Source organism: Otolemur garnettii, unplaced genomic scaffold (genome assembly GCF_000181295.1).
Source record: "Otolemur garnettii isolate 467f Iridium unplaced genomic scaffold, OtoGar3 scaffold00001, whole genome shotgun sequence".
NCBI classification, from domain to species: domain Eukaryota; kingdom Metazoa; phylum Chordata; class Mammalia; order Primates; family Galagidae; genus Otolemur; species Otolemur garnettii.
Window position 1 is genome coordinate 70,371,584 of NW_003852396.1, and position 26,620 is coordinate 70,398,203.

At 49.6% G+C, this 26,620-nt stretch overlaps 1 protein-coding gene across 1 annotated transcript in view; it reads left to right on the forward strand.

Moving 5' to 3' along the window:
• Window positions 1–21,579, forward strand: part of PRDM11 (PR/SET domain 11) — a 44,535-nt gene extending 22,956 nt beyond the window's left edge. The window contains exons 5-7 of the mRNA XM_012801762.2: window positions 2,238–2,305; window positions 16,724–16,911; window positions 20,721–21,579. Of these exons, the coding sequence (XP_012657216.1) occupies window positions 2,238–2,305; window positions 16,724–16,911; window positions 20,721–21,430 (966 nt within the window). The 3' untranslated portion in view covers window positions 21,431–21,579. The remainder of the gene's footprint in view (window positions 1–2,237; window positions 2,306–16,723; window positions 16,912–20,720) is intronic.
• Window positions 21,580–26,620: the final 5,041 nt, after the last annotated feature.

Sequence of the window (26,620 nt, forward strand, 5' to 3'; positions counted from 1 at the left end):
TAAAACTGATGTTGATTTTTGTTGGTTGTACTTTCTGGGCACAGAGTTGTCAGCTACATTATAGAATTACTATAAAAATTCTTTATAATTTTTGAATGCTTAAACTATACCATAATTATTATCTTATTAAGAGTAGGGGAAAGAGGTTCTGGGCAGTGGAACCAACTAATTGTTAAGGCTCACTCTCAGTGCATAGTGGCTACAGAGCAGTAGGAAAAGAGAGAGAAGGAGGCCCACGGTAAGTTGGAGAGGCAGGCAGGGAGCCGTCAGATGGAACTCGAAAGCCAGAACCATGAACATGAATTTTATTGTAAGTGCACCTAATGCCCTCTTGAGCTGGCGGAGAACATGATCTGACTCACTTTGGTAAAAGATTTCTCTGCTGCTTTGGGAAGAATCAGTGAAGGGTTAAGAATGCCACCAGGGAGGTCAGTTAGGATTATAGGCCTGGTAAAGTGGTTCTGCTTCACTGAGTTCTTAGGGACCCAACCCCTGGGCCACAGACCAGTATTGATTCGTGACCTGTTAGGAACCAAGCTGCACAGCAGGAGGTAAGCAAAAGGCAAGTGAGTGAAGTTTCATCGGCATTTATAGCTGCTCCGTATCACTGCCTGAGCTCCGCCTCCTGTCAGATCAGCAGCAGCATTAGACCCTCCTAGGAGCAGGAATCTTACTGTAAACTGCACGTGTGAGGGACCTAGGTTGCGAGCTCCTTTTGAGAATCTAATGCCTGATGATCTGAGGCAGTGATGCTAGTGCTGGAACTGTCTAGTTGCAGGAAAATCAGCTCAGGGCTCTCACTGATTCTGCATTATAATGAGTTGTATGATTATTTCATTGTATGTTACAATGTAATAATAATAGAAATAAAGTGCACAGTACATGTAATGTGCTTGAATCATCCCAAATCATCCTCCTGTGCCAACCCAGTCTGTGGAAAAATTTTCTTCCATGAAACTGGTCTCTGGTGCCAAAAACGTTGGGGACCCCTGGTCTAGCTCATTTGTCAAAACTTAACCAGTTGTACTTTATATGCCAATTACACCTCAGTAAAGCTGTTAAAAATGCAAAAAGGAGGAACCTGTCGTTATGAAACAAAAAGGCAGGATGAAGAAAAGATGGATGTGAAAAAGAACCAATTAAAAATTCTGAGAATGAAAAATATTCATTGAATGAAAGGTGCTCATTAAAAAAGGAAGCAAAGAAAGAAAGGACAAGCCTCAGTAGATGAGAGAAACCCTGGACTGGACGTAGTCAAAGAGATGATTAGTGAATTGGAAGAGAGTTCTGAGAAATTTTGCCAGAGACTGACTGCCTTAAAAATAAAAAAAAAGGAAAACTATGAAGGGGTAGTTAAAAGACATGGAGGATAGATTGAGATATTTCTACATATGTTTAATAGGAAATCTACCAGAAGAGATTGGAGAAAATGACTGAGAGCTGTAGTCAAAAGCATAATGGCTAAGAATTTTCCAGATTTGAAAAAGAGAAGTCTTCGGTTGGAAAGTGCTCATCAAATAATGAGGAGAATTTCAAAAAAACTAGATCTCTGCTTTAAAACTACATGGCAAAACTGCAGAAAATCAAGAATAAAGGGAAAGTCTTAAAATTTACTACAGATTATCCACAAAAGGACAACTTAGACTAATCATAGGTTGCTTTTGAACCTATGACAGTCTTTTTAACAATCTTAAAAGGGCTGAAAAAAATAAAAACTTAATCAGCCTAGAATTTCATATGCAACTGAATTCTGATTCAAGAGCAAGGGTGAAATACAGACATTTTTGCTGAAGAGAAAGCGGCCCAGCCCCAAACCCTGAGGCTCTTGAACATTTAGAGACTGGGGAGAGGAGGAACCCTCTCAAATTTTGTGTGCCCAATCATCCAGCAGAACCCATAGAGAGAGAAAGAATACTAGAAATCAAGGCCGAGGAGGGAGATGGTCCCACCCATCTGCCGCCTATCTTCTGGGAATTCAAAACACCTGTTAAGGGATATATATGCTTCCTCCTGTGTCTCTAGGGGAATGGAAATGGGTGGAGAGTGGATAGCAGGCATCTGTGACCCTAGCCTGGGTTTCAGTCCAGTACCAGTGGGGATATTTCAGGGGGAGGACAGAGGGAAGGGAGGGAAGGTAGCAGGTGGGGCCAGGCCCTGAGTCCTGGGTTGAGAAGGAGCCCAGGGACATGAAAGCCTGTCTAGGATGGCCTATTCTAGACTCTCTCTCTTTCTTCCAGATTGTAGACAAGAATAACCGCTATAAGTCCATAGACGGGTCAGATGAGACTAGAGCCAACTGGATGAGGTGAGTCCTGCTCTCTGCTGACTTCCTGAGAATCATGCCCAGCTTCTGCAAAGGAGGCCAAGGGAATGCACTGGTTTATGGGGTCTTCAGTGGCGGAGGCTCCTTAAGGTTCTGGAATTGCCATTTGCAGGGTTTGGGATGTGTCTAGCTCTGGGGGACCATCCTGCTCCCCCAGGCTTCCATCAGGGAGCTGTGGAGGAGTGCCTATGGCCAGGCTGCTGGGTCACAGGAACCCCTTGGGACTGCACACTTGCTGGTGTGTCTGGAATACTCAGGCCCGCCTAGGACTGTGGCACCTTCTCTCAGGGCAGACTTCTGCTGGGGTAGTATGGGAACCTTCTCAGTGATCCCCCATCAGTTGTTTCAATGGCCCTCATGCAAAAGGTAGCTCCTGGCAAAGTCTTTAGCTCAGTTTTTGGGGTTTTCTTTAAGCTCAGTTTTTGATGGTGCTCGCTGCCCAGGCCTGATTGCTTTCAAGAGTGGTTTTACCTTCCTTCAGACCATATGGGGCAAAAATTTTTGAAATAATTTAAAAAGAGTAGTTTCACCCTCTTCCTCTGTTTTGGGACAGAAGTTTACACAAGAAAGATCCTTAAAGGCCAAATAGAAAGAGCAGGAGTCAGCCCAGGGTCACCCAGAGGCAGCAGGGCAGAGACTGGGAATCACAGGTCCAGCGTGGTGCTGTTGGCCGGGGTCCAGCATGGTGAGGCCTGGGGGCAGTAGGGAAAGTCTGGGGGAATCACATGTGCCTTGTTACCTCTGTAGTAGCCTCTCTCTCCCAGGAGTAGTGACTGGGGGTTTGGATCTGGGTGGGAGGGGAGGCCTCCAAAGTCTGGCACCAGGGGCACAGCTGCAAGGTGGCCCTGGGCCCTCTGGTGGTGTTTGTGACCCACGGGGCTGCGGGGGCTGGGGGAGGGGTGAGAGAGTGATTGTGCTTGGAGGAGGGAGTATGCTGTATTGCACTCTGAGACTTTCCAAGCAGATCAGGAGACATTGGTTGAGGTGGAGAGTCAGTGAGGAGGTTTCCTGTGCCCTTCCCAGGGGTCCTGCTGCCCCCTGTGCTCTCTTCAAGCAGCCCAATCAGCCAAGCTGCAGCCCATGCTGTAGTGTTCATCTTCTCACCGGCTCAGGCAGCTGTTCTTGTTGCCATTTAACAGGTGCAGAATAGAGGTGCCAAAGACGGGTGGGCCTCAGCCTTGCAATGTGGACAGGTGCCCACAACTCCCGTGCCCCTTTCACACAGTATGGTCAGTCATTGCCTTGAAAGTGTCCCCAAGGAGGTAGCTTGACCCTCCTAACTCCCCTACAACCAGGCCCAGATCAGCTGGGCACATGTATTTTGTCACCTGGGTACTGAGCACCTACCTGGGGTCAGGCCACATATGGGGAACCCGGGGTCCTCCCAGGACTCACCCTCAACACCACAGAAATGACTTCTGATATACAGTGTGCTTCAAGAGCCCAGATGAAAGGGGATGGGCTTTGATAAGGGCTTTCAAGGGGGACAGGCTTTTGTTTGAGGGCACTGTAATCAAGTGGGATGGGGGTGAGATGTGCAGATAGCCCATCTGGTGGCTGCTGTGCTGCCTGATGGCTACAGCCTGGCCCCAGCCACTCAGAGAAGAGCATGTCTGTGGCCCATCCGGCATCAGGCTTCTGTGCTCCAGGAGGTTTGCTGATGGAGCCGAGTCTGTCCCGCTCTTCCATCCATCTCCGATAACCATCCATCTTTCTTATAACCCCAAAGAAGGGGAGTCATCCTCTGAACTAACTTAGCCATCATCTAGCACCCCAAAGATTTAGACTTAATCAGCCTGGACATGGACCTGGGGCATTGCACTACTAAAGTTCTCGTAGTGATTCTGACGTGCCGTAAGCATTGAGAGCCACTGCTCTGTAAAGTTTTGCTCAGGATTATAGACACTGGAAGAACAAGGATTTGAACCTCTGACTCTGGACTTTCAGGCCACTGTTCTTTCTGCTTGTGCAAAAAGGGACCAGGCTTGTGGGTGGGTGTCAGTGGGGAGGTTCTGCTTCTAGCCCTTGGCTAGCATGAGATCTGTCCTATTCCACAGGCCTGTCCTGATCACAGCTGGCAGGCCCTCATCTGTGACAACTCAAGGAGCAGGTTGGGGTCAGTTGTGTGGCTCACTGTCGTGGAGACACCTGCGGGTAGTTGTTGGAGTGAGGGGAAAGCCAGTTAACCCTGGACAGCCCGTTTCCTTCTCCTGTGCAGTGCCCTTGGGGACAGCTCCTAATTTGCAGACACTCTTACTTGAACTGTCAGAGCACCGGGGCTGAGGATGATCAGCTGGAGTCAGTTAGTTACTTAACAAAATAAGTGGTGGGCAAGGAAGGGAACGGTCTCTCCCATTTCAAGTTTTTACTTTATGTCCCTATGCTAGGTGCTCTGTGGGTGGTGCTTCTCGGCCAGGGCTGTTTGGTACTCCTAAGGGCATTTGGCAATGTCTTGAGCTATTTTTGGTGGTCACAACTCTGGGAGTGGATGCTGTTGGTTTCTGTTGGTTAGAAGCTAAGGATGTTGATAAACATCCTGCATTGCACAGATGCCCTCTTCCCTGAACAAAGAGTTTTCTAGTCCCAAATGCCAATAGGGGTGGCTTGAGAAACCTGCATTAAATCACTTGAGTAGCACTGAGCAGTTGGCCATAGGATTATCTATCACTCTAGTTTTATGGATAAGGAAACTAGGTTTATGCAGGTCCATTGCTTGCCTGAGAAAACTCAGCCTTTAGTGCCAGGTCTGCTTGAGTACAAGGTCTATGTTCCTGCCACTGTCTTGGGCAGGGTAGTGAAACCTCAGCCTTCTTCTCCCCAGCTTCTGGGCCCTGGGGCTTCTGGGGATCAAGTGGGGAGGTGCCACTGCCTCTCCCTGAGGTTTTAGAAGGAGTCAGAGGAGTAATTGGGCTCTGGATTTCCATCCAGACCCTGATGTCTTCTCTTGGGTGTTTTTTTTTTGCATTTTAGTTAGTTGAAGAGCAAACAGAAGAACAGTGTGGTAAAATTGAGTTCCAAAGCCATGCAGGTGCCAGGTCAGAGCCCTCTGCTTGGTGCCCTGGCTGCTGTATGGAGGTAGAAGCCGAGGTTACTCATGGTGTCCATCAGAGTGGAACTTGTCTCCCTCTGGAAGCTCACGGGTGCCTCACTTCTTACCACAGTGACACAGCAGGCCGCCCCCAAAGGAGCGTGTGCTCCTGTAGACTGGGGAACCTGTTTTCCTCCACATACACAGATGGGGACTTGGACTGAGGGGACTGAGGGAGAGAGCCACCAACAGAAAGAACTTGCTATGATCCCACTTTAATCCTGGGCAGGTGGCACCACCAATGCCACGCCCCATAGCAACCCACTGTGAAGACTCCTCCCGTCCATGCTTTGGGCTATGGGGCTGTATGTAAATCTTGTATAGAGGCAATGGTTTAATCCTAATTCCAGTAAAGATCCCTTGTCACTACCTTTCAGGGCTTTAAAGCTCTTTTACATCGTTGTGCCTTTGCTCTTAGCAGCAACCCAGAGGTTGGTGTGGTTGTTATTCCCATTCTGAGACAGGAAAGGTTAAATGAACTTGAAGCACCCTAGCTCTCACTTCTAGTAAGAGGTAGAGCAGACCCTGAAGTTGACTGAGTCCAGCGCTCCCACCCGCCTCCACTATGGCTCCTCTTCCCACCTTCCCCTCCAAGGAATAGCAAAAGGGACCTCTCAGAAGGAGGAGGGTGTGGTGGGGCCAGGTGGCCCCAGGTGCCTCCTGGGCTCCCCAGCTGGGGGCCAGCAATTAGGAAGGAGGAGGATCACCCACGTTGACAGTCATTTACCCAATTGTGCTTTGTGGGATATTCAACCCAAGGAACGTGGCACCCCTGGCTGAGCGTAAGAGGAAGCCCAAGTTCTCCAAGGAGGAGCTGGATATTCTGGTCACAGAGGTGACCCACCATGAAGCAGTTCTCTTTGGGAGGGAGACCATGCGACTGTCCCATGCTGACAGGGACAAGATTTGGGAAGGCATAGCTCGGAAAATCACCTCCGTCAGCCAGGTGCCCCGCTCCGTGAAGGACATTAAGCACAGATGGGATGACATGAAACGGAGGACCAAGGACAAGCTAGCCTTCATGCAGCAATCCCTGTCCAGCCCTGGGGCTGGGAGCCGCGCCCCCACCATCGTGCTCACGGCCCACGAGAGGGTCATCGAGTCAGCACTGCTCACTGCCCGTGCGGGGCGCAGCTTCCCCAGGGCAGAACTGGATGGCACTGACAGCCCTTCAACCAGCTGTGAGTATCCTGCCTCCCGACCTGTGCCTGGGCTGTCTGCTCCTAGCCTGTTCTGCTTAGTCCCCTGAACTTTCCTTCTTGTGCTTTCCTGTCCCTTTCTATCTAGCCCACTCCTTCCATTCTTCCCCCTCTCTCATCTCTACCCTTTTCTGTGCATTTATTCTGGAATATACTGAGGATCTCCATGCCAGGAGCTGTGTCGGCAGCTAGGAAGATAGCTGTATACACAGTCCACCAGCGGTGCCCTTGGGAGTTCCTAGATTCACAGGAAAACATCAACTTTAAATAATTGCACAAGTAAACTCATAATGAAGGGAGGAAGGATGAGTGAATCTAGGCAGTCCTGAGAGCAGGGCAGGCTTCACAGGCATAAGACTTTGAAGTCACAGGGGCCTGCTGGGTTGTAGGCTCTGCTGCTGCCATCTGGACATTCTTAATAATCTTCAAACCAGGGCCCCATGTCTTCATTTTAAATTTGACCCTGCACATTACAGAGCAGCTCTGTCTGTGAGTGAGGAGTAGAGGCTCCTAGCTGTGCCAGGGGCTGGGGGAGGTCCCCTGAGGAAGCAGCAGTGGGCTGGATGTGAAGGGTAAGAGTTAACCAGGCCAGGCAGCAGCGTGGGGTGCGGAGGAGGGAGGGGCGAGCATGCAGGCAGAGAACAGCATGTACAAGTCTGTGCATCAGGAAGTCGCTTGGCACGTTCCAGGAACAAGGAGAAGCCAGGGAAGCCCATGTATAGCCAGCAAGGGGGAAGGGGCTTGAGATGAAGCCGCCAAGTTGTCAGGGCTCAGGCCATGGAAAGATCAGCTCTGTTTTCTAAGCCTGGTCCTAGGGCTTTCTTGTCTGCACTCCCCCTGCCATTCCATGCTGCTTCCCCTCTTTTCCCTGCGTGCTGCCTTTCTCTGCCTACCCTAAGGCTGTCTCTAAGTTCCTGCTCCCTGTCCTTGCTGTTCCCCCTCTGTCCCATATGCATCCCTGCATTCCCCTGTGCTTCCTGCATCTCAGATGCACTTTGAAGCTGGGCCCAGCAGCTGGGGCGGGTGTCTCTTGGGGCTGGTATTCTGGTTGGGGCACACGAGACAGGGGAGCAGTTGAGGCCCTTCTGTACCCCCTGCAACCCCAGCCCTGGTCCCTGGTCCCCACTGGAGGCTGTCTATCTGAGAGTCCAGAGAGGGGGAGCAGGGAAGGAGAGGCTCTAAGGGAGCAGCCACAGCCCCGTCTGCGGGAAGGTGGTTCACAAAGACTCAGGCCTTCCCTTCCCAGGCCCCCTTCCACTGGGATCTGCTCATTTCCTATTTGGCTGGGGCTCCTGACAGGTGGCGATTCACAGAGTCAGATTTTCAGGACTGGAGAGGAACATGGAGACCATCTAGTTGGACTCTCTTGCTTCCCAAATGAGGAAAGTAAGCTGTAGAAACAGAGGTGGTGGGCTGCGCCTGTGGCTCAAGGAGGAGGGCACCAGCCCCATATGCCGGAGGTGGCGGGTTCAAACCCAGCCCTGGCCGAAAACTGCAAAAAAAAAAAACACAGAGGTGGCCCCTAGCTCAATTCAGTGCCAGGATTCAAACCAGGGTTTGCCAATATTCTATGAACTGGTGTTTTTCCTAAGTCTTACAATGATTCCACCTAATTAGGAGAAAAAAGGGGGGGGGGCCATACCCAGTAAAGCCTGTTCCCTGAGCCCTGCGCTACTCACCCCCATGCCTCCCTGAGACTGAAGACCGTGAGGTTACCAAAGGCAGCTGGGCTGGCAGGGAGCCTGTGCACCTCAGGAGGGGCAGCCCCACACCAGCCCTTCTGTCCCCAGCCTGTGGCAGCTGCTACACGCCCAGCCCCAGCTTGGTGCAGAGAGGCCCCGGCAGGCGTGGAGGGAGTGACACCCCTTCAGCACTGGCTGTGCTATAACGGGTTTCTGAAATCTCCCGCATGGCTACTGTCCTTCCACAGAGGCCAGGAGACACTAGGCTCCTACTACACCAGCCCAAGTGAGACCCTGGGACACCAGAGAAGCATGAGGCAGCCTGTAGGATAAACCTCCCTGTTTCCCCTGTCACTTTCCTGGGTGTGGTCCTGAGTTCAGCACCACAGGCACAGGCAGCAAGGAAGACTTGCCTGTCATATTGTTTTAATCCCTGCCTGGGAGTCAGCCCATAATGTGGGTCACCGGAAAGCACTGGCAAGGGCTGGGCCCCCTCACCCGACTGTAAGCAACAGTCTGTCTGAGGGTGCCTGCAGGGTCAGGTGCTTGTGGGTAGGGGCACGATGTGCCTGACCTGGCCACCTGCCTTGGGGACGGAGGGGGACATCCAGGCTGAGTGCAGAGGTGGCTGCTCTGTGCCATTCTGCCAGCACTCTGCTGGTTTCATCCCCCTGCAGAGATTTAAAGTTGCAGGTTCCAGCAAGGCCACAAGATGGCCCAAGCAGCTCAGAAATGAGCTAAGGAGGCTGGAGCTCAGAGGGCAAAGGACACATTAGTACCTTTCAGCAGGTGTCACTCAGCTGTGCAAAGTTCCTTCCTGTCTTTCTCTTATTTATCCCCCTTTTTAGCAACCCAGCTAGATGGCCAGGTGGTTAGGTGGGTGGATGGAGCAGTCATTACCTTTACTTTGCAGAAAGTGAGTCACAGAGGGATGTAGTGATGTGGCCAAGGTCATGAGGTGCTGGGCTGACATGCTGTCACTGGGACTTGGGTCTCCACATCTTTCCCCCGCCACCTGGAATGTCTCCATTCCCAGGAGAGGAAGGGAACTGGAACCTGCTCGTGCTCACTCTTTGCTCTGGGGTGCCTAGACCATTCACCTTAGGAATTTGGGGTATTTTGCAGGGGTGGGCCCAAGCCCAGGGCTGCCCTTTTCCCCATGTTGTAATCATTTGTCCTTTTTTGTTTCTGTCCCCAAGATGATGAAGATGAGGAGGCACCTGGGCCCTCAAGGCAGCCTATTCGAGTGCCCCTGCAGCGGTCTCCGGAGGAAGAGGCCCACCTGGCCAGGCCCACCCTGCTCCATTCATCCTCCTCCTCAGACCAGTCTGAGACAGTGGGCCCCAAGCCAGAGGCCCTGCCCTGCCCCTCACCCCAGGCTCAGGCTGCCTGCAGGACCCCTCGGCCACATCCCAGCCCACCCACCACGGGCCTTGACTGGCAGCTCCTCCACGTCCACGCCCAACAGACCGAGATGTTCAGGCAGTTCTGCCAGGAGCTGGTGACTGTGCACCGGGACATGGCCAACAGCATGCATGTCATCAGCGAGGCCATGGCTGAGCTGACCAGCCGTGTTGGTCAGATGTGCCAGACACTGACAGAGATCCGAGATGGGTTTCAAGTGTCTCACCGGGGGCCAGATGGAGCAGCCCCCATGGGCTCCACTCCCCAGGCCACCCAGGCCCAAGCTCCCCTGCCGGAGCCCCCACCAACTCCCCCAGCACCAGCCCCCACACGGACTACCAGGTCTCGGAAAAGAAAGCACAATTTCTAACCTGGCCAGTCTGCGCTAGAAGGAAGAGTGGTAGAGGAGGGGTGTCTGGCCTTGCAACAGGGACTAGTCTCTTGTGCTCAGGACCAATGACCCTTACAGGACATTGGGGTTACGGTTTCCTCTTCACGGAATGCAGAGCACTGCCCGGAGCTCTAACAGCACGTATGCAGCCCCATTCCCTCATCTTTGGCGGATGCTCAAGATGCAAGAAAAGCTACCTGGCTTGACGCTTGCTTGGCCTGGAGGATCGCTGTCCTCTTGGTCTGTAGCCCACGGCAGCAGGCCTTGCGGGGAAGGGGAGAGCACTGTGGGAAGCACCTGAATGGAAGCCGTTTTCCAACCTCAGGGCTGCTGCTTCAGCCTCCCAGGCCTGGCATAATCCGAGGCCCCCATTCTGCTGTTTGGAAGGGGGCCAGGCCTGAGGATGGGTAGGTCATGTCTGCCCTTGGAGAAGGGGTCTGTCCTCCCCCTGCCCAGGGGCTATGCCTTGGCCCTCTGCTTGTCCTCGTGCGTGTGCTCAGCTGCTGTGCTTGCCTTCTGTGCAGTGGGGAGAATGGGAGAACATCGGAGGAAGGCAAAGAGGATCCTGCATTTGTAGAGAACACCTTATACCTTTCCCCTTGCAGAGGGGTGGTCTCAGTGGGTCCTCAGGACAATCAGAGAGGCAGCCAAGTCGGGTATGATTGTGATCATTCTTATCGTCTGCATTTTATCATTGGTAAATGACACAGACAGCTGGGGCGGGGGGCAGGACTAGAAGCCAGAACTGTGGATTTTTCTAGCTCCACTGTCAGAGTCCAGATCTGGAGTAGTAGCAGGAAGGGTCTTGCTTATTCCCTAGCCTCTGCCTTTCCCCCATCCCCTAAGCCTCTGCTCCACCTCAGCTTTCCTAGGCAGAAAGGCAGGCAGCAATAGCATTGGGGAGGAGAGTGTGCACCCCACCTTAGTCCCAGGCTCACAGCCAGTGGCTGGGGAGAGGCAGGGCCCAGGTCAGAAGCAACCCCTCCTCTGCTTCTAAAGAACTCAGAGTCCAGCAGGGCTCGTGTCTCATTCCAGCTTCCGGCATGCCTTGCCTCTGCTTGCTTGGGCTGCGTATGCACCAGCTGCACACACCCCTGGCTTCATGTTTCATTTTGGAAAGCGAGAACTGGGCTCATAGCGTTAGGGAAGAAAGTGGCAGGTGGCAGATGCAAGCTTTGCACTGACCTGGGTGCAGCTCAATTCTGTGTCTTCTTTGCTCTCTGGCCTGAGGCTGACCCCCAGCAGAATTCTCTCACTCCACCCCTACATCCTCCCATCCTACCCACGACTGCCATAGTGGGAGCTGGGGAACTGCTGTGCCAGCGCCTGCCAAGGCTGCTCCTGGAGTGCTGCTTATAAACCTGGCTTTGTCCAACATAGGGAGAACAGAGGGCAACTGCGATGTCCTTGCACCTTTCAGCCCATCACCACATTCTGTGGTTCTTTGGGGGTTCCTACTCCCCCAAACTGAACATTCCCCAGTCCCACAGTCCGAAGGTTTGATTATTGCCTGGAATCACCCTGCCGTCCTAAGCTGAAATCAAAGATTGCCTTCCAAAGTATTTTTGTTAAGATGGCAATAAAAAGAAATCAAACTCACACTTTGAACACACCCAGTCTCCAGGATCGTTCTTTGGTGTATATTCTCTTTCTTTGCTTCCAGTGAAGATCTCGAGGCCTCCGAAGCAGGGGTTAGATGATTAAGGGAAAGCACCTTGGTCAGTAGGGTTCCATTGCTCCTTGAGTTCCCTGGTTCCATAAGCTCACAGCTGCCCTTCCTGCCCTCAGAGGAGAGGAAGGCATGCTTGGGCCGCAGAGACAAAGCTACTGTGTAAAACCGTTGAGTTATATTTCATTTCTCTGCACATCAAAAGTGAGAGGTTGCTAACTGAAATTTAACTTTTGTTCCCTAAAAATAAGCTAGGGGTCCTAGGAAAAACATCACTTCTGACAGGAGACTCCCAGAAGGCTCAGGGGCTGTCCTTGTGCCACTGCACTTTAGGGACCCCCGCCCTCAAGTGTGACCCTTCCTCATCCAAGTGTCTGTCAGGTACAGGCAAGGCCTTGCCCACCTGGACCTGAGGCTTCTCAAAGTCACTCCTTCCTCTGTTCTCGTGGGGCCTCTTCCCCTGGGCACTGCCCTGGTTTCCTACCAGTCATGGGAGACTTTCTACCAGGCAGGAGATCCCCACATCTTGACCACAGATCTACTCTCTAGGGGGTTCCACCCAACATTTGGCTTCTTGGAATCCAGGCTGTCTTCTGTGTTTCTTGTCCAAAAAGCATGGCCAAAGAAATCATGACTATCCAATTTCCAGGAAATGCAAAGATGCCGTGAAAGCAGGCTTGGGGTCTTCTGCCCCCAGATCTGTGTTCTAAGCAGTGACTAGCTGGTCCCAGGGAGGGAGAGGGCCAAGCTGGAAGTAGTGAAATCAAAAGGGAAAGGGACTATGAAGTGTAGAGACTCGTTAACTAGCGATGGGAAAGATTTCAGTTTCTGTTTCTTGACTTCAGTGGGGATTGTGGTGCTAGCACATTAAATGCGAAGAGGAAACTAGGAGGGTGGAATGAGTGGGCAGCCTATTGCAGCCTGCAAGGGGGCGCCTTTTTGGGCAAGCTTTCACGCTGAGGGCTGGCTGGGTGGCGTCCATCAGAGGCCCTCTGATTACCTGGTGGGTGGATGCTGGACCCAAGTCCCTCCCAGCCCAGAGACCTACATGCATGTAAGAACACACAGCCCAGCCTGTTGCTTCTCAGTCTCTTCCTATCTGCCACCCTGACTGGGCAACATCCTTTCCATGATGAGATACCTACTAAAAGTGCCTTTGTCGGTCCCCTCTGATAAACTAGATGCCCTCTGGGTCTTTTTTTCTTTGAGCTAGAATTGATGGTCATTTCCTGATCCAGCTAGACAATATGGTGCACTTGATAAGACACAGTGGGTGAGGTCTAATTGTTGTCCTTGTGCTTATCTGTCCAGCACTCAAGGTCAGTGAGGAGGTTGGAATAAGAACAATCCCTTGTCACCATGACAGGGTCAGTCCAGAGCTTTCCACCATCAGTAGCAACACTACTGCACACCCCTTGATTGCTTCAAAAGTCCCTTGTTCTGTGGGTTGGGTTCAAAATGCTGTCACATCAGCACTAGCATTTGTAGAACAACCTCTGCTAGACCTACCCTGGCCTCCTCTCAAGAGTTAGTGACCTGGGAACTCCTCAAACCTCTTTGCAAAGAGCTGCTTAGCCACAAAGAAATGAAAAAAAAAAGTGCTTTACTCCCTGGAAGCTTTCCAATCCTTGGAGAGGGCTCTTATACCTGTAGCCATGTCACAGAATAGGCATGGTTTTTCATAAGGGGTTGTCGTGCGTGGGGACAGAAGGATTCTGGGAGTGAGTTCTAGCCATCAGATATTACTATAAAGACCTTAAAGGGGGTAGAAATAATGAGTTTGCGGACTTAGCTGTTTTCACTTAGCTTTACCTAAAAAATGATATAAATGTCTTGTTGGGGACTAGGTTGTTGTGATTCACCAAGAGTTGTCATATACACCCTGTTTCAAAAGCTAGATTTCAGAACTACCAAATACAAGAAGATGCTGAACAAATTTTGATCTGCCTTCAGAAATACTTTGTGATCTCCACAAAGCTTTGGGGTTACCTTACCTTTGTAAATATTAATTCTTACTGGGTAGAAAAGGAGCAGAAGATAGAAAGGGAAATTGACTGAATAAACCTTTGACTCACCCTCCAAGTTGCTCTTTTGAATGAATCAATCCCTGATAAGAATGTGTTCCTCATCTATCTTTTCTCTTAACATTGAGTGGCAGGGAAATAATTCTAGCTTTTAGAGCTTGATGGCTGTTTAGAAACTGAAAAAAGGAGAGAAGATGGTTTTCTCCTGTCATGCTGTGTGATTCAAGTGAGTCTTGTGAAGAAAAGGATGGATGGATGAATGAATGGTTTGCCTTCTGTCTCTGGGAGCAGGATAGTCTGGAACATCATTGCTGTTCTGTACTGTATCCACAAGGTTATTTATGGACGTCAAATCCCACACTCTCACTAAACTGGAGACTGGGGATATTTTGTATATTCAGAAGAAATCTCAGATATGGGGAAAAAGTGAACTCTGCAGGTGGAGATGTGAGATTGGGAAGTATTCATTTGGAGTGACTTTTCTTGGCCAGGGGTCCTCTTTTCCTTTAGTGACATGGCTGTCTTCACAGGTCAGGCAGACCGGTGCTCATATCAGATGCTGTTGAGTACGCAGATGTGTTGAGGCTAAGCGAGATTCTGGACAAGATGTAAGCTCTGGGGATTTGAGCATCATAAATCTTGCAAGTTTCACCACCCCAGGATGGAGCCTGCGACTCATTTCTCTTAAAAGGAAGAAGCAGCCAAAGCTAGAGTCTGTTCTCCCATCCGCCTCGTTCTTACTCCCGCTGGGGTCTTGCTACATCCTGTTGCCAGAACGAATTGTTCCCTGGACTCTGGTGGTCCTTCCTTGGAAGGCAATGGCCTCCTCCAAGTCTCTTCAGATGAGAGGGGCAGGATGTGGGTGGGCATCTTAAATGCAGATTCTCAATGCTGTGGCCCCAGCCACCTCATCCCAGAATTAGCATTTGTGAATTTCTTTTCTGTGTGTGTAGGGGGACAGAGGGTGGTAACAGTAATGCTTACTTACTGAGGAAAACTTGGAAAGCACACAGAATTACAAAGAAGATCCACCTATAATGGATAATCACTGTTACACACATTGGTCCGTTTCCTCCAGGTAGTTTACAGAGGCTTGATTTTAAAGCATTATTGGAACCATAATATAAATAGCTTCCAGTGTTACTGTTCTCATACTAGGTTCTATCAGCATTGTTTTTCCAAGTCATAAAAGATTGAAAACATTTTTTGTATAGATGATTAACATTTCACTGTATGAATGTAACATCATTTATTAAATCGTTTCCCCTAGTAGACATTTGGGTGTTTTTTTTCCTTTGCACTGTTATACAAAATGTTACAACTGAGCACAGTGGAATGCAGGGATTGCATAGTTAATCCACATCTTATTTTCTTGACGAATATTACCATTTTGTTTCCCAAAGGGTTGTGCCACTTTATTTTGCACCATCGGAATGGCCTTTACCAATGAGGTGTCATCATTTTTTAAAAATCTATGCCGATGAGACGATGTGCTACGTTGCCTTTCTTATTAGTGATCCTTTTCCTTTGTTCGTTATCCATTGAATTTTTCTGTGAATTAACGTTTGCCCCAGACTATTCCAAATACAACCCCTTGGCTTACAGGGGCTCTCAAGCTTTCTTGGCTTTTGAAACAAACCATAGTAGAAGGACAAGATGTTCATTTTTGACTAGATGCTTAAGTAACACAAAAGTCTGAAAGTCCAAATAATTTCCTCTTGCCCTCTGATCTGTACACCTCTGTTTCCTAGAAGGTGTGGCATCATCCAACCTTTTGGAGGGGGTGCAGTGGCAGGTTGGATGTTGGAAATGTCATTTCAGTGAGAGTGGATGAAGGCCATGGAGTCCAAGGGTTTGACATGACTTTAATGGTTACCTGGGCATTGCTGTGTTGGCACTTTACATGCTCACATAGGCTATGGGTATATGGAAAGAACATAGGCCTCAAAGCGCCATCTCCCATAATTAGCTGCATGACTTTGGGCAAGTCACTTGGCCTCTTGGAGCCTCAGTCTCCTTTCGTTAGGTTTCATTTAGTTAGGTTGGGCATGCTGGCTCACAACTATAATCCTAGCACTCTAGGAGGCTGAGGCAGGTGGATTGCCTGAGCTCAGGAGTTCCAGACCAGCCTGAGTAAGAGTGAGATCCCATCTCTACTAAAAATAGAAAAATTAGTCAGGCGTGGTAGCAGGTGCCTATAATCCCAAAGTTGGGAGGCTGAGGAAGGAGGATCACTTGAGCCCAAGAGTTTGAGGTTGCTGTGAGCTATGACACCACAGCACTCTACCCAGGGCAACAGAGTGAGTGTTGCTGTTCTCGGGGCTGACTGGTTGGGAGACTCTGTCTCAAAAAAAAAAAAAAAAAAAAGTCATTTAGTTAGATTAACCAGTTGCCAACTTTTTGTTATCTCTCATTTCTCTTCCTCTCCTGCCCCCATTGGACCCTTATTTTTAAAGTTTTGATCCTTAGCATTTATTAATTGGTCTCTTGAGCACTCTTGTCACATGGCTTATTTCCTCTGGGCTTTATGAAATTCTGAAAATAGTTCAAGGACCCCACCCTATTATCAGAGGCCTGTGGGTATGTGGGGGCCCCTGAGATTAAAAGTGAGTGAGGAATAGGATGATAGTTTTCCAATCACCTGTGTTGAATTTTGTGTTTTCCACAGCCTTTAAGGCAAGCAGTGCAGGTATCATTTCCAGTCTCAGAAAATAGAGATTCTTTGAGGTTCAGAAACTTGCTCAAGGCCACACAAAGCAGTAATATCAGGGACCAGCTCTGGCTAGAGCTCCTTCCCTGGACAGGGCAGCTGCTTTGTCAATGCTCATACGTGCCCGTGGGCTTGTGGACTTCTCACCATCTGCACTTGCCCAGCACTGCGTCAGCACGAGCAGGCACTCTGAAGGGTGGCCCAGCGTCCTCATCTGTCCCTCTCACCCTCAGGTATGTGGCCATCTCCCGGGAGGAGAGGGAGCAGAACCTGCTGGCATTCCAACACAGTGAGCGCATCTACTTTCGGGCCTGCAGGGACATCCGGCCTGGGGAGCGGCTGCGAGTCTGGTACAGCGAGGACTACATGAAGCGCCTGCACAGCATGTCCCAGGAAACCATCCACCGCAACCTGGCCAGAGGTGAGCACCCACGTGCCAGGTGAGGGCCATGTCTGCCACCAAGCCCCAGGGGAGGCCAGGAAAGCTTCTCTGAGAGCTTCCTATGAGAACCAATGGGAAATCCAGTTTCCCAGCAATGAGAAGACCCAGAGCAATTCAGAGAAACAGATGGGTCGAGGTCTGGGCAGCAGCTCTAGGACAGGCAGTGGCCACCTTATGTGTTCTCCTCCCCTGGAAATGGTCTCAAAAAACTCTTACCACAGGTATTTTGAGCATCAGTGACAGACACAAGCCCCCTGAGCCAAGCAGATAAATGTAATGAAAATGTATCCCATTTTCCCAATTCAAATGGGTAGAGAGATGCTACAAATTGCCCCTGCCTCAGTAATCACAGCAGTAATGGGTAACATTTACTAAATACTTAGTATGTGTTAAGCGGGCTTTCTGCGTGTCCCCAGGTAGTCATCCCAACAGCTGCCACCCTGTCAGACTGTGCAAGGACTGGATGGAGTAGTAGACTTACCATATGTGGAACAAGGCCCACCTCAATTGTAGTAAGCCCGCACTTAGGAACCTTTTATACTCGTGAGCCGTGTAGATTATTGTACCCATCTTAAGATGTGCAAACTGAACATCAGCAATTCATCCAGGGATGCGTGGCTAGGAAGGGTAAAACTAGAGTTCTAACTCATATCTGTCTACTTTAAGGTCTAGTCTCTAACCTCTGTGGCTTTCCAGACAAACTGGTCTCCTCCCTGCCTCCTCCTGCTCTCATTACTGGCTGTCTTAATGATATGATGTGAAAGAAAAGTCTTTATCAGAAGAAGAAGGTTGGAAGGAGGTGGGAAGGAGGTCTTAGATATGGGGAGCCCAGTGGGCAGGGTGTCCATCTAGGCCCCTTTTAAATGAGTCATTTGAGAGTGGCTTTCAAGACTCCCCAGCCTCTAGCCCTTTACCTCTGTACTCCATCCTTGCCCCAGCCGGGGAAAACTGGTGAGTCCAGCTCCTTCTGGGGTAAAGCCACACATTCAAACACCCAGAGTCCCTCGAGCATCAGGAATGACAGCTGTGCCTAAGCCAAATCCTATCATGATCCTGACCAACCTACTTATTGGAATTAAATCTTCATTTGGGATATGAGTGGAGACAATGAGAAGGGACTAGGGGTAACCTGTCGAAATTAGCTATTGTCAAAAACGAAACAGAACAAACAAATTGTGCATATTAAATATAAAGCTGCTGCCTGACTTGGTAAAAGGTATCTGGTGATTGCTTAGCCAGTGAGAGACCTACTACACAAATTCATCTTCTCTTGTCTTCTCTGGATCTGGGGGTTGGGCACATTTCACTTGAAGGCATGCTTCCATAACAAGATTGCTATGGTTTCCATGTGACCTCTGGAGATGCCTCATGTCTGGCATACAGTAGGTGCTTGATAAATCTTTGTTAAATGGATAAAAGAAGAAATGAGTAAAGACCACCAAGAAGTTTCCAAAAGACTCATACCACCAGAAGAAGAGAAAATCAAGAGAAGTCATATCTGACAGAGAACACAGGTTTCATCCCTTGGCCACAGTTCTCTTGCATTCTTCTGGATTTGCAACACCCTTTTCTTCCCAGTGTCTTCTCCAGAGTGCCTAAAGCTGCATCATCCTCCGAGAGCCTTGAGACCCGCAGGCACTGCTCAGAGAGGGGAGTGAGTGCTCAGGAGTGGTTCAAAGAGGCGCATCAGACAGATCTGGAAGGAGACACACTGAGACGTGAATATCCAGGATGGAGGAGTGTCTGTCCTGGCCAGGCTGAGCAGTAGGAAATGGAAAGCCACAGCAGGGCAGTGCCAAAGCTGTGGTGGTCTTGGCCCAGAAACCCTTGGGGGAAGTCTGGGAGTTCAGTGGCTTTTAGATGTATGTTTCTATAGCCTGTAGCTTGAGCAGACTCTGGACGCTTTTAGTGTTGTCTCAGATTGGTGTGCCAGTCCTGCTCTGGAAGGGAGGTCTGCTATGCCCAATCAGTTAAGGTCTTACATAGAAGGAGGTTTCTTCATAATTGGAGTCCAGAGCAGACATTGATTGGAGCCAGATTGCTTCCTGAAGAGAGTATAAATTATTCCTTTGTGGTTTTATCTTTGATGCATTGAACATAGCTAAACTGGTATTAAAAAATTCATTTTATTTGATTGAGTGTTTTAAATGATTGATTTAACTTTGAGGGTTTTTTGTTTTTCTATATTATATGGAGGCTTTAGAATCAACTTCATAATGATTAGAGGTCTTTTTTGGCCCATAGATTTTTCTGGAAGCTTTAATCTAAGGAGATTTGAGCTACCTTGTTTTTATACAATGATGAAGAATCTCTGGTGATTTGCAGCCTCGACCTCCCAGTGTCCTCCACTGTTTGCTGCTTGATTGAGCCATGAGAAGGTGAAATGGTGGCCTTTGATTTTTTGAGATTCTTAGTGGGCAAGTGCCATAACTAATCTATAAGACACATGTTGTATTTTTTAAAGTTCTCTCCATCTCTCCCCGTTCTGTAGTTAGGCTGTCTAGAAATGCAGGCTGTAGGAAGCTGCCTGAGTTCCAGAAGTCTTGGAGATAAGATTGTTCCTTAAGCATTCGTGTGAGGACGCAAAAGGGGCATCCTGAGTAGATCACTCCCTTTTGCGCTGTTACCTATGAGAAACCTGGAGTCATACATGGGGCAGAACATGGTACCCCATGTCAGTCGTGGGAAGCCAAGCACAGAACGTCCGGATTATTGATGGACAGCCGTTAGCCTTTCACTCAGAGGCCTTTAGCAAATGTAGATCTCAGAAGCTTAATTACAATGTAAATTCAAGTCATTGTTTAGCATCGCATCACAAAGATTTCCACGTCCCACAGGCTGCTATCAGGACCTCATAAGGGATAAAGAAGTATCTCTGCCTTCTTAGCATCTCTATCCCCAGGGAGCAGTTTATGAAACCATGTTGGCCATTTTAAAGAATCAAACTAAAATAATTTATTCTTGGGGAGTCCATCAAAGTCTTTTAAATAATTCAAAATAATTCAAAATGAATTGAAGTATACATATACATTTCACATGAGAAAGAAAGAAAAAAGGAAACATCTTTGAATTGTTGGGTAAGGCAACACAGCTGTATTTTGGGACTGCTTTGGGTCACTGTGGCTACCTTGTCCTTTGTCTTGTCAGAGGCTGCCACCTTGGAGCCCTCAGCAACCTAGGTATCCCTGTCAGTGAGAACCACAGAAGTTTGGGACACACTTTCTCACCTATCCCTCGTCTTCTGATTGTTGGGAGCATCAGAAAGGACAGTTGCTAAAGCATGGACTTTCCCCTAAGTGTGTTGGCTCCAAAGCAGCCAGGGAGGAGGAAGGAGCAAGGTTCATGGTATTTCACGTGTACCTTTTACCAAGTCCAAGCAGCCATCTTGTCATTGCCAGGGCTGGGGAATCCATGCTCACTTGGCTCCAAGTATGTTTCCACCACCCATGTGACTGGGTGTGACGGCATCTTCATAGGATGTCAAGTCCCTTTGAAAGAACTTCTAATTACCATTCCATATAGATCTCTCTTAACTTACAAGTGTTAAGCTTATATACATGATGCTTCTTTGAAACTGTCTCTTTAAAAAAAGATTTTCCATTTTAGGGGGTTCTATGTTGCTAGCTCCTGTGATCCACCAAGTGATCCACTCGTTACACCTGCCCAACAAGGCCAGACTTAGAGGGATGTGTCAGGCAACTTCCTAGCAGGAGGCCTGCTTTGTTTTCTGTTGGTTTCTCCAATCGGGGATTTTCCCCACTTCCTTACACCCTGGTTTTCCTTCCTAGGAGAGAAGAGGTTGCAGAGGGAGAAGTGTGAGCAGGCTCTGGATAACCCAGAAGACCTGAGGGGTCCCCTTCAGCTCCCCGTGTTGAGACAGGGCAAAAGTCCCTACAAGCGTGGCTTTGATGAGGGGGATGTACACCCCCAGGCCAAAAAGAAGAAAATTGACCTCATTTTCAAAGACGTGCTGGAGGCCTCATTGGAATCTGCAAAGGTGGAAGCCCACCAGCTGGCACTGAGCACCTCATTGGTCATCAGGAAAGTCCCCAAGTACCAGGATGACACCTACAGTCGGTGTGCAACAACCATGACTCGTAGCATACAGAATGTCAGCCGGACCCAGGGGGAAGGGGACTGGAAGATCCCCCAGGGAGTTTCCAAGGAGCCAGGTCCATTGGAGGAAGAAGAAGAGGAGCCTTCATCATTCAAGGCTGACAGTCCCGCCGAAGCCTCCCTTGCCTCTGACCCTCATGAACTTCCTACCACCTCATTTTGCCCTAACTGTATTCGCTTAAAGAAGAAGGTCCGGGAACTCCAGGCAGAATTAGACATGCTCAAATCTGGGAAGCTTCCTGAGCCCCCCGTGTTACCTCCACAGGTACTGGAGCTCCCAGAGTTCTCAGACCCTGCAGGTAAGTTGGTAAGGACAAGATTATTGCCAGAGGGAAGAGCTCACAGTGGGCTGTGTGGAGGGTGGCCTAACACTGTCTGGTAAAGCCACCTGTGGGGAGATCGGAGGAGTGTGACGTGGAGGTGGCCCCCCTCTGTAGGTGGGAGCCTGCATCCTCAGCGCCTGTGACAGCTCTGGCAGGATGCTTCATGTGTCACCCTTGTATCCTCCTTGTCAATAAAGGAAGTTCCGCTCCAGAAGGGGTGTGTGATGTCTTCTTGACCCGTTGCCTTTCTGTGGTGGTCCTACTGATGTCTAACCCCAAAGCTTAAAACCAGTCTTTCTCTCTCCTCAGTCCCAAGCAGAGTGTCCTGTGGGGGAGACCTCACCACTTCCCAACCTCAAGTCTAGGACCACAGACTCGTTCTCCTCTTCTCAAATCTCTGTTCTGCCCAGTGTGGTCCCAGTTCCCCTACCTGGAGTTTTAGAAGGATGGAGAGCCAGGGGATGCAGGGTACTCACCTGCATGCCTTTGCCCTTGTCTGTTGGCTTTACGGGTCTTTTAGCATTGGCTGACAATGAGGGAGGTTTTCCCAGTCCCATCTGCAGCTGAGACTGTTTACATGACAGTTTCTCTTTTAACCATATCCCTTAGCTCAGAATGAGGCATGTCAGATATTCAAACCACACACCTAGACTAAAGAGCAGTTTGATCCCGAAATCATCTGAGGCCATATCCAAACTGCCTTCATTCACATTAGTCGAGCCCTCCAGGTCTAACTTTGAGTTATTTGATATCTTTTCCTCCCTCTGTCAGACTCATTCTTTTAACCTGTGCTTTCCAGCTCATGGGGAAAATTTGAATCCCTTGGGCACCTGCGCATGGAGGGTGAGGGCAGTTGGCCTGGAGCATGTGGAGGTGACAGAGGCCATGGTGGACAATCTGCTGAGAGGAAAAGTCACACGGGAGAACCAAAGGGCTTAGAAATAAATTCTGAGCTGGGATTCAGTCTGTGCCAGCTTCTACAGACTTCTGTCCTGGATGGTGCAGCACCAGCCCCTCAGGCAATGTTTCCTGCTCATTGTGGAGTAATCTTATGTTTTTCCATGAGGGGTGAATGTTTCTTTCTCATTTGTTTTGCAGCCTCAGAAAGCATGGTCTCTGGCCCTGCCATCATGGAAGACGATGACCAGGAAGTTGATTCAGCAGATGAGTCTGTCTCCAATGATATGATGACTGCCACCGATGAGCCCTCCAAGATGTCTTCAGCCACCGGACGCCGAATCCGGCGCTTTAAGCAGGAGTGGCTGAAGAAGTTCTGGTTCCTGCGGTACTCCCCGACCCTCAACGAGATGTGGTGCCATGTCTGCCGCCAGTACACGGTACAGTCCTCCCGCACTTCAGCCTTCATCATCGGCTCCAAGCAGTTTAAGATCCACACCATCAAGCTGCACAGCCAGAGCAACCTGCACAAGAAGTGCCTGCAGCTATACAAGCTACGCATGCACCCAGAGAAGACGGAGGAGATGTGTCGCAACATGACCCTGCTCTTCAACACCGCCTACCACCTGGCCCTTGAGGGCAGGCCCTACCTGGACTTCCGGCCCCTGGCAGAGCTGCTGAGGAAGTGCGAGCTCAAGGTGGTGGACCAGTATATGAACGAAGGGGACTGCCAAATCCTTATCCATCACATCGCACGGGCCCTGCGGGAAGACCTGGTCGAGCGCATCCGCCAGTCACCTTGCCTCAGCATCATCCTGGATGGGCAGAGCGATGACCTGCTGGCCGACACGGTGGCCGTCTATGTCCAGTACACCAGCAGTGATGGGCCCCCAGCCACAGAGTTCCTATCTCTGCAGGAGCTAGGCTTCTCCAGCACAGAGAGCTATCTCCAGGCACTTGACAGGGCCTTCTCAGCCTTAGGCATCCGGCTGCAGGATGAGAAGCCAACAGTTGGCTTGGGCGTAGATGGGGCCAACATCACAGCTAGCCTGCGTGCCAGCATGTTCATGACCATCCGTAAGACACTGCCCTGGCTGTTGTGCCTGCCCTTCATGGTACACCGGCCGCACCTGGAGATCTTGGATGCCATCAGTGGGAAGGAGCTGCCCTGCCTGGAGGAGCTAGAGAACAACCTGAAGCAGCTGCTGAGCTTCTACCGTTACTCACCACGCCTCCTGTGTGAGCTGCGGGCCACAGCCGCCACTCTCTGCGAGGAGACAGAGTTCCTGGGGGACATCCGGGCCGTGCGGTGGATCATCGGTGAGCAGAACGTACTCAACGCCCTCATCAAGGACTACCTGGAGGTGGTTGCCCACCTTAAGGACGTCAGCAGCCAGACCCAGCGGGCAGATGCCTCGGCCATCGCCCTCGCCCTGCTGCAGTTCCTCATGGACTACCAGTCCATCAAGCTCATCTACTTCCTGCTGGATGTGATCGCCGTGCTCTCACGCCTGGCCTACATCTTCCAGGGCAAGTACCTGCTGGTATCCCAGGTGGACGACAAGATCGAGGAGGCCATCCAGGAGATCAGCCGGCTGGCTGACTCCCCTGGGGAGTACCTGCAGGAGTTCGAGGAGAACTTCCGGGAAAGCTTCAATGGGATTTCGATGAAGAACCTCAGGGTGGCTGAAGCCAAGTTCCAGTCCATCAGGGAGAAGATCTGCCAGAAGACCCAAGTCATCCTGGCTCAGAGGTTTGATTCCCGCAGTCGGGTCTTTGTGAAGGCCTGCCAGGTGTTTGACCTGGCTGCCTGGCCCAGGAGCAGCGAGGAGCTCCTGAGCTATGGCAAGGAGGACATGGTGCAAATATTTGACCACTTGGAGGCCATCCCGACCTTTTCCCGGGACCTCTGCAGGGAGGGGCTGGACCCTCGAGGGAGTCTGTTGATGGAGTGGCGAGAACTCAAGGCTGATTACTACACCAAAAATGGCTTCAAAGACCTGATCAGTCACATTTGCAAATATAAGCAGAGGTTTCCACTTTTGAACAAGATCATCCAGGTTCTCAAAGTCCTCCCCACTTCCACTGCTTGCTGCGAGAAAGGCCGCAACGCCCTCCAGCGAGTTCGCAAAAACCATCGCTCCCGCCTGACCCTGGAGCAGCTCAGCGACCTGTTGACAATCGCTGTAAATGGACCTCCGATCGCCAACTTTGATGCCAAGCGAGCCCTGGACAGTTGGTTTGAGGAGAAGTCTGGCAACAGTTACACCCTGTCTGCTGAGGTCCTCAGCAGGGTGTCTGCACTGGAGCAGAAGCCAGTGCTACAGACTGTGGACCACGGGGCAGAGTTTTACCCCGACATTTAGAGGGCCAGCACTGCAAACAAAGTTCACGAAGCTGTTGAATATTTTTTTAATCTATACTCATAAGCTTTGATATATTATATAAATATATATTATATTATATTATATATATAAACCCACACTGAAATTTTTTTAAAAACCAACATGACATGTCCACCAGAAGCCACTGGGAGCTTTCAGAAAGGAATAATGTCAGAAACTGACTTGTCTACAAAACTCGGCAGCTGCGACGTATGTGGCAACTCATTTTCACTCACGGAAGCGTGTGCTGGGGCCACCTGTGCGCCCACCTAACAGTCTACCAACAGCATAAGCTAAAATGACGGGTCTCTGTCATCACCTTTAGGTAGCTCGTTCGTTTATGTTTTCATTTGGGGATTGAGGGGCCTTGGGTCTGGGTTTGGGTTTATGTTCTTGCCTTTTATTTGTGTGTGTGGTTTTATGAGGGGGAGGTCTCATAGACGATCTTGCCCAGCTGGATCTGATCTCTGGTTTCAGACAGGGTGGGCTACGTATCTGGATTGGGGTGATCTTTCTCCCTCATCCTGACTTCAGCTTGAGAGAGTCTTATTCATTTCCTGTTGAGGCTTCCTTCACTGTTCTAGAAACAAAAGTGTCAGTCAAATTGTGATACCACCATTCCTCACCTCTGTTGCCTCTCCGCCTTGTCTCAGATCGTGGATTTCCTCCTTCTAGCCCCTGGATACTCAGATATACCTGTTATCCTGAAGGCAACACTGCCTTCCAGCTGAGCGTGAAATTCATGGGAAGAAAGAAGGAGTGAGCTTTTTGCATTCCTATTTTTATGTGGTGGAAGATAAAATAATCTAATGCCATTCAGATCCAGGACTGTTGGGGAGACAAGAGCCAAGAAGTCCAGACCACAATAGGGCAGTGATTTTTGGCTAAAAGCAAGTAAAATGAAAGGTATATATTCAATTTACATGAATTATTTATACTTTGTCTTTATAATAATATTATGTGTTAGAGATTCTTTTTTTTCCTTAAATAATCGAGAAATACCTGCTATAGTTCAGTGGCAGGAGATATCAATGCAAGTTGTGTAAGCGAGAGTCTCTAGAGATGTGGTCCTTCTTTTGCAACCAGGCTGATAACATGCTCCACAGCCTGGTGGGAAGGTCATGGGAAACCAGGGAATGTGTCTATGCCTGTGAACTCTTCCTTTTTTGAACAGGGTAGAGATGTCCTTAGGAAAAGGAAAAAACAAGAAGACAGGACTCTCAAGGCATCAGCCTACACACATACACACACACACACACAAACACACACACAACCACGATATAAGCTTTAGAAATAGCCACTTGCCTACTCCCTGGGGCAAGTAGTGGTTTAAGCTAGAGGAGTCTGTTCAATGCTCTTTGTTCATTTAACTACCAGTATACCTCGCAGGGGAGTTTTAAAAAATGTGCGTGAGCTGTTTAAAACTTCTGTTGGTGTTTCTACATCTGATTTATGCATATTTTATATGCAGAGATCCTATTGCGTGCATGCAGGTCATATCTAGGGGAGGGAGGAAGGTCTGAATTATGTACGTGTGGTCAGTTCTGCTGAGAGCTGCCCCTCTCTGTTAGCAGAGGGTGGTGCGATCTGGCCACAGGCAAGACCCCAATGTCCTCAACCTGCATGGCTCAGACATTGTAAAACTGTGGTGGCTTCCTTCCTTCTTGGTTTATCTTATTCTCTGAGGCCTCATGCCACCGTCGAGAACCATAGTGGAACTGTCATCAACACTGAACATGTTATTATTGCCCCTTCCTGGTCCTGCAGTCCCTTCATCCTCCTCAAATCCCTTCCCTCTCGCCCCCATGGTCTTGGTGCTAAGATAACTTTAGAATCATTGCTGCTAGTCAATAGCTTTTCATTATATAAATATATTATATATATTATATATTATTTTTTGAAACGTTTTTGTTTGTTTTCAACAGTGATGTAGCATGTTTAAAAAAACACAAAACAAAACAAAAAAAG